Genomic DNA, 12603 nt, shown 5'->3' on the forward strand with positions numbered 1-12603 from the left:
TAAAGTTTTAAGAAGCTAGAATGGAAAACTTTAAGAGAAAAACCTAAAGATTTGGAGATTTGTTTGTTAGAGATCAAAGTACTAATAAGTTTGTGTGTTTCTATTCAAGTGATCAGTGGAATCATTAACTGAAGGTTTAAAAAATTACTGTCATCTAATTAATCATATATATATACGAGTATATACGTATATATATATATATATATATATATATATATATACTAGCAAACCCGGCAAACGTTGTTTTGCTAAGTAAGGTATATTCTAAACAATTTCTAGAGCATCAAAAATATTAATACTTAAGTGTGTAATAAGGATGGGTTGTTTGAATGCTATATACACTGAGGTATTATAAAAACAATAAACCCCATTAGTTTGTCTATATTTTGTCAATACAATCAAACTGGAAGTTTAATACATTTTCTATAGAAAATCCATGTCTTTTTTGGTCTTCTCGACATATTGATTACGTTTCAAGCTTTTCAGATTCTTTTTGGACCATGGATTTTGTGTATAATTGTAAATAATACTACTGAACTTATACAAAATTTTAAAATTTCAGCGAGGAGAGATAGAAAATGATTTAAGTATTTTTTTTGACCTGCTTTTTGAAAACTTTCAAGTAACATTCGATGAATTAAAGTAAATTTAATAAAAAGTATATGTGTAGAGCAGGGCGAGGCACAAAAGTCTAACTTGACTTTAAGCAAATACGAGTATTAATTATATTATAAAATCAAACCAATTATGTCACAACAAAACAAACGAACAATTATCTGACTACGTTAAGTAAAACTGGCAGCTACTTCATCATTGTATAAATGTGTTTTTTGCTGTCTCTCAAAAATTTGTTATTTAGACATTTTTACCCTATTGGCGGAGTAACTTGGAACGGCCCGGTGATAACCAGGTTTAAAGTCTTATTTTAATTTTAAAGCACCTAAAGGTATTTTACAAAATAATTACATTTCTAACTGATGCCAAAAAACTACCAACATAAGAAAATACTTTTATTATGAATTTTCAAAGATTACCGTTTATCTCCCGATAGAAAAGTCATGAGAATCAAGGTTATATCTGGTTATACATCTTTTTCTCTCTCCTTTCAAATATTGTTGTTAAACATTGCTTAACTTTACTGGTTTTTGACACATCGGTGGTAAACCTTTTTAATTATTCGATATTAATATATATTTATAATTATTCGATAATTTCTGGGAAATTATAACTGAGAAAATGTTATTCGACAACATGTCATTTTGATCGATACCTTTAGGTGCTAAATTTAAATAACATAAATAAAAAATAATATAACCTGGAAAATGTTTTATTAATACCAATGAGTATGTAATTATACAAACGAGATCGTTCAAAGCACTATGTTTGAGAAAAATATGTTTTACAAAGAAAAATGCTACAACGCCAAAAAGTGCATTTTCATATTAACATTTCAAAAAATTTGATATTTTGAGTTTCTCTTAACACTTTCGATCCGTTAACGTTTTTGTGTATAAATATAACTACAAACAAAACTACTTACTTCAATTTAATCATAATTAAATAATACTCACGTAAAACATTCTATTAAACGTAATTAAACATCATCTGTCAAAACATTTGACATTTGACGTATGAGCCACCGTCCATTGTTTTATTCAAATTACGCTTCTACAAAAAAAAATCAAATTAAAAATGTAAAGTTTCTACTCGATTTTGAAATAATATCTCACCTTTCCGACAACCTACTGATTAGCACGAATTTTTCAAGCCTAAGACTGGCCAAATCGGTTTAGCCGTTTTCGAGTTTTAGCGGATTATTTTATCGAGAGCTCCATTTTTATATATAAGATATATATAAATTAAATAGATGTATCAGTAAATGTTTTATCCGATTTTCTATGGAATATAGACTTATGCCATAATTAAAAAGTTGTATATCAAAGCCTAAATAACTCAACAAGTTTCGCAAGTTATTTGTTATCCTTTCAAAGCAAAAAGGACGTAATTTAAAATATGACATAAATTGCATTCAAGTTGAAAAGTGCTGGATAAAGTTTTAACTATAAGTAAATATCTGGATAATGATTTTAAAACACGAGAAATCAAACCAGAGTCAATATAGTTAAGCAAAAGTTATAATGCGGGTATAATGGCGAAACACGCATAATAGTATAAAGGTAAAACTTGGAAGAAAGCAATTGTTGAAAACTTGTAATTTCATTTAAAACCTGCTTCGTGTTTTTTTTCATTATTTTTTCATAATTATTTGCGTTTGTAAATTAAAAATGGTTTTAACAATTGAAAAGTTTGAATATAATGGTATATGTTAAGAATAATGCTTATACACTGAATTAAAGTTTTAGATATATTCTTGTTTAATAAACATAGGTAATTCAGATTTTATAGTTTCGGATTTAAATCCTCTGAACAAAAAAAACTAATGTAAATAGTGGATGCAAAAGAAAATCTACATTAATGACGGCTACTCACGATAAAAAAGTTATGCAAAAGCAATACTCGATTATATTATGCACGGCGAAACAAAAAGCCAAATTTAAATCAACAAAAATAAATCCGAATTATCTGGTTTTTGATAAAGTTCTAACAATAATAAAATAAGTAATGAGTCGAGTAAGATTCTAATCAATTACACGCAATTACCCTTTCGCTGAAGATAAGGTAAAAATAATGTTTGAGTCAAAATTCAATTGACCGATGTGTATGGAAATGACGAGTTGATACACGACAGTGTTAAAACTAGTTTGCTAATTTTTTTAGACGTTCGCAGTTTTTAATACTACTTTTTTTTAAATTAAATTTTAAGTCTGGGGCCGCCTCGACAGCTGGCAGCAGACTGTGTTTTGATAGACACATAATAGATCAGAGACTATTTGGAACATAATGGAAATATATAATCCGTATATAGAAATTCCTAATTACTCAGAACGCGATCGTCTTAGTAAATTAAAAAAAAAAACTATCTGGGAATATAAACATGATTTCTTTCAAATATAATTTTTCAGGCAACAGAATTTACTTGAACTTTACTTATGTCCAACATACTATTAAATTACTTAATAAATTACTTAATAAATTATAGCAGTGAAGCACAACAAGGATTGATTTTATATACTGCAGAAAATTTACAATAGCCTTTTCATAATATTACATTAATTATGCTTTGTTATGTTTTAGAAAAATATGAAAATAAAATCGCTATAGATTTTGAATATTAATGTCTGTAATACTTATGGTTTTGAAGAATATTTGTACATTATTATCGGAATTAAAACATCTGTCACTGGTAACACTATCTATATTCAGAATAGACTGATCAAAATTTAGTGAAAAGGTTTCCAAAAATGACAATAATTGATAAGTATTGAGCTAGATAAAAAATGATTGGATTATTGAAATGACTTTTATACAATAGACGTTAAGAATTTCTGGTAGTAACATTTGAAGTTGTATGTATATTAGATACTAGATTCAAGGATTTTGGTTATATACCTATTTTTACTGAAGTGAACTAATATACAAGAAAATGAAACTTTATGAAAAAAAATAGCTCCAAATCAATTCAAATAAAATGTTCAATATCAACAAACATTTTTTACCATTTTGTCAAGTTGACAACACCATACTGGTTGCTCTTATAATAGGTTATTGTTTATGTGACAAGTTTTTTATGTTTTTCAATTTAAATTTTAACTTCCTTTTTTATGTTTCGTAATTAGTAATAAACCTTTTTATAAAGATTGCTTTTATAAATGTACAATTCTCAGATCCATACAATTGTGTAGAAAACTTTGTCATTGTATCTTGGACATATAATGCCAAAGTAGTTTTATTTCAAGTAACGTTTTTTTTTCAAATTAAATAATAGTCGTGGAAAATTATTAATTAAACTAGTGGGGTGTATGGCATCGTGCCTTAAGGAAAATTGTTGAAACTTCCCGTACCGTTACGAAATATTCGACGAATACTGAATGTTTTCTAATAGATTATTATTAATATTGTAACATTGTCTAATATTTATAAGAATTATATAAACTGAATTGCAAAGTTGAAATTATTGGTTTAAATTATATTAAAACTATAGTCAGTATTAAAAATAAAATCAGAATTATTTTCGATATACAAAAAAATTTTTTTTTTACAAAATCAATTATTTTGTTAAGACAAGCAGATAGTTATTTGAAGCATTTAAATCGGACGCATAGTTCTCTCAAAAACTGTCATTTTTTGCACATTTAGCTTCGTATCTTAGAAATGGCTGGGCCTGCTTTTGCCAAAAACTAATAAACACTTCTCCCAATCATTTCCAATTGAATGTTTTGTAGATCATTCAAATCGGATGCTCTGTTCTCTAAAAAACTCGATTTCTATTTTCTGCACTCTTTGCATTTTATCTTCGTAACTGCTGGACCTGCCTTTGCCAAAAACTAATCAGCTCATCTCCCTATCAATAGGAATCGAATGTTTTTTGAACCATTCAAATCGGTTGATTCATGCGCCCGAAAACGTGACTGGAAATTTGTACCCATACATACATACACACACACACATCCATTTTTTCTGAGGTATGCCAAAATGTTCAGAAACCTTCAAAACGTCGAGAAATGTAAAAATTTTCAATTTCGATTTTTAACCCATTACAATAACTTACCCTACGGAAAGTTAAAAAAATACTTTTTATAAAAGTATAAAACTGTATTGAAACTGGATCATTTGTAAAAGTCGACATACCATTGCATTTTATCGTTTTTTATGTTTCCTGATCTAGGCTGACTGGAAATGACCACTCTTAAGCGAGCAAGACTAAATTTGCAAAATCGATCTAGACCTGTTGTATTATTTAGTACTTATTTTGTACTAATTTATACCACAAAAAAATTGTACCACGTGCCGTTTAAAAAAAAAACACGTGGCGCTGTTTGCTTTAATATTAAGCTAGCAATAACACTTTTTGTTTTAGAATAAAAAAAATAAAATAAAACTGAAATTGATTAATTCGAATTTGTACTAATCTGTGCAACCAAAATTAAACCAAAAAATCGAAAATGACTGCTAAAATCAGTACACCATGACGGCCGGACCACCCAAATATGAGATATTTTGGTATATAGTGCAGAGAAAAAACCTGCATTGAAGTCAAATATAGAACAAAATAATCTTTGATAATAATATTTAAAAATCACAGATTTTTATAAAAATTACAATCACCGGGAAAAATTAAATTGAACTAGAATAATCAAATTATATCAACACATTATAAGTAATATATTATTTAGTTTTAAATTACCTAATGTCAGATTTTGTACATCTGCCCTTACGTCTCTAATCATCCCCAAATTGTACTTACGTGTATCTTGAATCATTTTCAACGTGCAAGTTTTGAGTATGAAAAAAAATAAATTGAACGAGCAGAATAAAAGCAAAACTGATACATAGCAACCACTATACTATACAGTATTAACATTAGAAATTCAGATTGTATTCCCCTGCTCTTATGTCTCCATTCATCCTCAAATTGTACTTATGTCTATGTTGTACAAAGGAAAAGTTTATGTTTTCATAAAAAATCAAGCCATTCTGAATCGAATGAGACCAAATTTGGAAAAAGTATGTGTGTGTGTTTCTGTGTGAACCGATTTTTTTCGTAAATCGACGTTTTCTCAAAAGCGGCTGGACCGATTTGCGCTACAATCGGCCGAACCGTTACTTTGTAAATCGCAGAAAAGTGAAAAAAAAAATTTTCCACGTTTTAGCCCCCATTCGATTCAACTCGATTTTGAAAATTCAAAAACTATTCAAAAGATATTGGTTCGGTATCGACTTGATTAGTTCTGGGTAAAGATTGGCTGGGCTCGACGATTTTCATGATTTTTTTTCACGCTAGATACCATAGTCTTATAGATCATATTAAAATATTACGGCGCTATGACAACTCGTTTAACTTTAAAAATTCGTCAAAGTTTGCAAAAATTAGTATCGTTTTTTGGCATTTGTCAAAATTAGACCATTGATCAACGTTTTCTCAAAAACGCCTGAACCGATTTCAAAAATTTAAATAGATATATCTTAATGAAGGCTATCGTTTGTCAGTTTTGTGTGACGATCTGCCGAGCCGTTTCTTTGTAATTTGAAGAAAAGTGTGAAACTTTTCATCCACATTTAAGCTCATACTACTGAATCGATTTTAAAAAATCAGAAACTGTTTGAAAGATATTAGTTGGGAACGATACTGATAACTTTTAAGTGAATTAAAATTAAGTTTATTAAACGTTATTCAATTATATGATAAGCTGTATTTCGTTAGAAATATTCATCAGCAGAGTTAACTATTAATTTAATTTATCTAGTGACAAATATATTTGTCGCTAAACTTGACATTAGTTTTCCGTGTAATTTAATTGCAGAGCAGTAATATTTTGGAACTTTGAATTTGTTTAGAATTGTTTTACAGCATTTCTCAGAGACTTAGGAAGTAAATTCCAAAAAAATGAGGTACCAACATGTGCAAACTCTACTTGTCTTCTGTAACGTAAACAGTCTTTTTAACGGATTTTGCTCGTTAAACGATGCACTGTCTTTATAATAATGGGTAACAGGTATATATTATATATATATATATATATATATATATATATATATATATGAATGAATATAGGGTAAAGCGAGCAAGGCTTAAAGATCCGCGGGAACAAAGGTCTACCAGTGATATCTCAAAAACCACTAAAGTTAGGAATTTTTGGAAACAATATTTGAAAGTAAAGGAAACTAGTACTGTCGAAAATAAAGATTTTGATAAAGCTTTAAAAATTAAATTTTCCAAAAAAATTTAACACATGCTAAAAACTGCTTTGGGAAAAATGTGACATTTCCATCTTAAACTCCGAAGAGTAAATACATAGTTTCGACAACTTGTTAAGTTATCATGTTTATTAGTGTGTTTTACCATTTGTGATGTCAAAAAGTATATATCTTATCAATGTGCATATACTCATACCATAGATTAATAATGGTTTCATATGCTATATTAGGATACAAAATTGTAAGTGTTTTATTATTATTATTATTATTATTATTATTATTATTATTATTATTGTTTTTCCATGAAATTTTCTTTCATATAATTTATTTAGTTTCAATTTTTATAGTTAATTTGATTACCACTGAATGATGGCTAAGATGCAAGCCGAAACGTATGGATTTTAAATAAATAAACTTAAAAAAAAACTCTCATACTAGTTTTATTGATGTTACGCCCGAATATTAAACTCAAATTAAACATATATATATATATATATATATATATATATATTTATATATATGGGTGTAATTTAATGAAAAATATTTTTTTTGTTAGCTCGATTTACTCAACAGCTTCAGTTTAATCAATCTCTAAAACTAAATACGAATTTTATCGGTTTGTATGTATATAACGTATCCATTTATTGTTTTTCTATCGTTTTTTTTTTCAGACTCGTCCCATGACGGTCGTAATGGCAACTTTTATATGGCTGCTGGCAGTACTATTGGCCTTGCCTGCAGCAGTTATTTCGGACACTGTTGACATTGTGCTAAACAACGTGACCAACCACACAATATGCGTCTGTTCGCCGTTTCCTCAAGGCCCTTACGAGGAGATCTACGCAAAGTAAGTGATTGTTCAGAAAATCTTAGTTTATATAGGGTTTTGTTTACTTGTGATTACATGTTAATGGATGCTGAGATATATATATATATATATATATATATATATATATATATATATATATATATATATATATATATATATATATATATATATATATATATATATATATATATATATATTGATGAGTTATTTAGAATCGGACAGTATAATATATATATATATATATATATATATATATATATATATATCTATCTATAACAAATGTATTCTGAGTGAATAATAGATAACATTCATTTCTGGAATAGATTTACTACTGAAGGCCTCATATTTCCAATTCAATAATAAATTTTATACTATGATTAGAGGATGTCTTATGGAAAGTCCTTTAAGTCCCGTTTTAGCAGACTTAGTGCTACAAGATTTAGAGAACAGTGTGTTGAATTCTACAATTTGCAAACCACTACTATATTTTCGATATGTCGATGACACGCTTTTATTAATTAACAAAAATGATATAGAGAACATATTTCAAAAATTTAATAATTATAATTCTCATTTACAATTTACACAAGAATTAGAAAAAGATAACTCTATACATTTTCTTGATGTTCAGCTCATTAACGACGGCGGTATTTGCATTACCAATTGGTTCAGGAAAGATAGCTGGTCAGGCAGGTATATTAATTTTAATTCTTTTACACCTCTCAATATAAACATATCCACAGTTCTCAGTTTAGTAGACCATGCAATTCTTTTATCTAACCCAAAATTTCATAATCACAATATCAAATTAGTCATTACCACATTACTCATGAATAGTTTCCCTTACAAAATAATCAGTCCAATAATTAAAAATAGAATTAAATTTTTATTAGACAAACAATCAATAACCACACATTGCTCAAATCACTTGTCTGTATCAGAAAATAAATGTTTTGTGAATTTTCCATATATAGACAAAGATTTACACCTTTTATCTAAAAGGCTTTTTAATAAACATAATATTAACATATCCGTGTCACCCTTACTACAACTGCAAGACATATACACAAACATTAAAGACAATACACCTACTAAAAAAAAGAAAAGATGTGGTGTACAAAATAAACTGTTTGAACTGTGATTCATCATATATTGGGCAAACATGTCAAAATTTAGAAAAAAGATTAAGACAGCACGAATTACAACGCAAACAAAGTAAGAATAATAACATACAACAAAAAAGTACACTTGTAGACCACGCTATCTCTAACAGCCATAGTTTCGATTTCAATAATCCGCACATTTTATATTATGAACAAGATTTATTTAAAAGAAGTATTGCAGAATCGATGTTAATAGCCCATACAAGTAACACAGTAAATTTACGGACAGATACCAATATATTACATGATACATATCTGAATCTCAATAATACTTTGTAGCTTATATATAGATGTACATACATTTTTAATTATAACAATGTATAACAAATCTTATAAACAAACCATCTCATCATAGAATATTTTTTCTCCTAACGACATCTATTTTTCAACTGGACCCTAATCCTTTCTTCCTATCTGATTGCGTGACATTACAATTTCAAGTGGTTTTCAAGTGGGAGAGAATACGAACACCGAAGACCGTTGGTATTAAATGAGCAGCGAGCAGTGAACGACTTGTAATGAAAAACACAAAATGCTAATTTAGATTTCCATATTTTAATTTTTTTTTAATTATAACACACTGATGATGAGACAAACCTAGTCTCGAAACGTTTGCGAAAATTATTATTTAATAAATTAGTGCAAGAAGAGTGTTGTTTGTTCATATTTCCAAATTAATATATATCTATATATATATATATATATATATATATATATATATATATATATATATATATATATATATATATATACTCATATCATATCAATTTATGATATGAGTATATATTTTTTTTTATTTATTTTTATTGGCTTCTAAATTACATCTAGCCACTTACAGTCTAATATAAATTATTACTACTCTAAATAATATAAAATGTATACTTATAAGGTTGTCTACACATAATTCTATAACTTAATTTTACACTCCGTTATAAAATTAATTAAAAACTTATATATTTCTGTATTAGATAATAATGTCACTAGATTAAATGGTTTCCTAACATTTTTGTTTCTATAGATCTCATTAATTAAATTTACACGTTGCTTGTAGTATATGATGCATTCAAGAATAAGGTGTTGCGAAGTCCCAACTGCTACTCCACAGACACATATATTTGATGGTGCCAGCTTTAATCGATACATGTGGGCAGGAAAGTTACCATGATTAAACCTTAGCCTGGTTAATGCCACTAGAACATGTCTTCTTTCATCCTTATATAGCCGTTGCCATATTTTGTTGCTCACAGACGGCTTAATATTTTTATAGTAGTTACCTATGGTTGAGGATGTATTGTCCCATTCATTTTGCCACAGCTGCATACAATTGTTTTTGGATGCATTTATATAGTCAATTAACGTGGCCTCATTAATGACCTCACCATTATCAGCTGCCTGTTTCGCTATTCTATCCGCGATTTCGTTTCCTGCGATGCCGGAATGCGCTCTAACCCATATAATTTTTACATCACCTCCTTTACACAGAATTTGCTGGATGTACTTCAAAATTTCATAGTAAATTACCTCTTGCAAAGTTGTGGATTTTGTTAAATTTCTTAGTTTGCTTATGCAACTTTGATTGTCTGTGTAAATGATTGTTTTCGCAAACTGATAATTTATTATTACCTCTAGTGCCTTCTTAATTGCAATCAATTCAGCCCCATACGCTGACACAAAGTTTTGTAATTTGAATCCGAATTCAGCATTATTCGTACTGCAATACACAGCACATCCAGTATTCTGATTGTTTTTTGAACCATCCGTGTAGATAATTTTGTACTGTTCCAAATTCTGTGTATTTGCATTGAAAACATCAATCAATTTGTTTGAATTATCAAAAATTTCCATGTCATAATACAGATGTTTCTTGCAACTAGCTAGACTATTTTTTGCCCTTACTAAATTTATGAAACTCTTCACTAAATTGGGTGTTTTAATTTTAGCCCAGTACTTACTTAATCTTGTGTCTACTGCTACCTCACTTACATTTTCGATGAAACGCGAATTTTCTATTGAAAGATTTTTTAATACAAATTTGTCGCACAAGAATTGTCTTCGTAGCTCTAACGGCATTTCCCCACTTTCTACTAGTAATGCATTTGTTGGGGTAGATAACATAGCACCCATACATATTATGAGTATATATATATATATATATATATATATATATATATATATATACTCATATCATATCATATCAATTTCTTCCCAGGAATAGCATTTCTAATATAAACATTTTTTTTCAAAATATACAGAAATTATCGCCTAAATTAAATAAAATTGAAATAATCACCAAAAACAAAAATTTTGATGTCTTGTGTTTTGCTGAACATTGGCTCAAAGAATCTGAACTTCAGTTGGTCAAACTAAAAGGTTTTCGTTTGCAGTCCTACTTCTGTCGACAAAATTTTGCTCATGGCGGTGTTTGTATTTTTACCTCAGATCGATATGCCTGTAAACCAATCTGAGCAACGATTAGTTGTGTTGAAAAAATATTTGAGTACTGTGCTATCCAAATATCTCCTGAGTATGGTCATATTTGTTTAATTTGTGTTTACCGATCCCCAGACCAAAATGGTTCCACATTTAATACTCTCCTTTACGATCTTCTTAACGAGCTGTCTAATAAATACGATAAAATAATTTTATGCGGCGATTTTAATATCCATTTTAATAAAAAATACAAATTGTTAGATGATTTTAAGATCTTAATTCAATCATTTAATCTGAGCCAGACTATTCATACTCCAACTCGTGTAACTCCACAGTCGGCCTCGTGTATCGACAATTTTTTTACTAATGTACAATTCATTGAATCCTCTGTCACAAACACCACTCTATCTGATCATTACGGTATATCCCTTACGATTGCATCTAAGGCGAAACCATTCAACAATAAAATAAGTTATTCGAGAATTTTCGACTCAGCCAATAAGCTATGTTTCAAAGCCTTACTGGAAAAAGATAGCCTCGTATTTCAGGATAATAATGACGCTAATGCTTTATTTAATAATTTCATGTCATTCTTTCTATACAATTTTAATTTAGCTTTCCCTTCTTCAAAAAAAATCAAGGCCCCTAAACGGAATTTGCCCTGGTTCACTAAGGGCTTAAGTATATCATTCAATAGATTAAAATTTCTAGAGCGTCTATTCAAACGGAATGGTACTTTATCGTTCCAAATTTACTTTTTGAAATATAGGCAAACGTTTAATGATTTAATTGATCTAGCAAAAATTTAATTCAACGAAGATTTAATACGGCACTCGTCTTGCAAGCAAAAAACTATGTGGTCTCTCATTAATTCTGAACTGAATCTAGAACGTAAATCTGCGGTAGAAATTAAATCTTTGACAATTAATGATGTAATAATTAATGACATTAATGATATTTCCAACGAAATGAATAACTTCTTTGTTAATGAGGCTTCAAATTTGACTTCCTCCATCATCTCGAACATCACTTGCTGCTCCCCTGTTTCGTATATTGTTAGAAATATTCATAGCTTTGTTTTATTTCCTGTCACAATTGAGGAACTTACAAGTACTTTTAAAGCTATTAAATCTTCCTATTCCGCGGGACCGGATGAAATTCCTACATGCATCATTAAAGAATTCTATCCCCTTTTTATTGATAACCTATTAATATGTATTAATAAATGCTTTGAGCTGGGAGTTTATCCAAACCATCTTAAGCACTCCAAAATCCGCCCTCTTCATAAAAAAGGCGATAAAAATATTGTGAGCAATTACAGACCTATTTCTCTTCTTAATTCTTTTGATAAGGTGTTTGAAAAAA

The 12603-nt window shown here is 28.7% G+C and overlaps 1 protein-coding gene across 1 annotated transcript in view; it reads left to right on the top strand.

The window, feature by feature from the left end:
- The window catches only part of LOC113375847 (neuropeptide CCHamide-2 receptor-like), a 118654-nt gene that overhangs the window by 58201 nt on the left and 47850 nt on the right, over positions 1-12603 (top strand). Inside the window, exon 3 of the mRNA XM_026615797.1 lies at positions 7488-7663. Within this exon, the coding sequence (XP_026471582.1) occupies positions 7488-7663 (176 nt within the window). The remainder of the gene's footprint in view (positions 1-7487; positions 7664-12603) is intronic.

Source organism: Ctenocephalides felis, unplaced genomic scaffold, assembly GCF_003426905.1.
Source record: "Ctenocephalides felis isolate EL2017-DRISC unplaced genomic scaffold, ASM342690v1 CF-g0.4_SCAFFOLD_01886, whole genome shotgun sequence".
Lineage (NCBI taxonomy): Eukaryota > Metazoa > Arthropoda > Insecta > Siphonaptera > Pulicidae > Ctenocephalides > Ctenocephalides felis.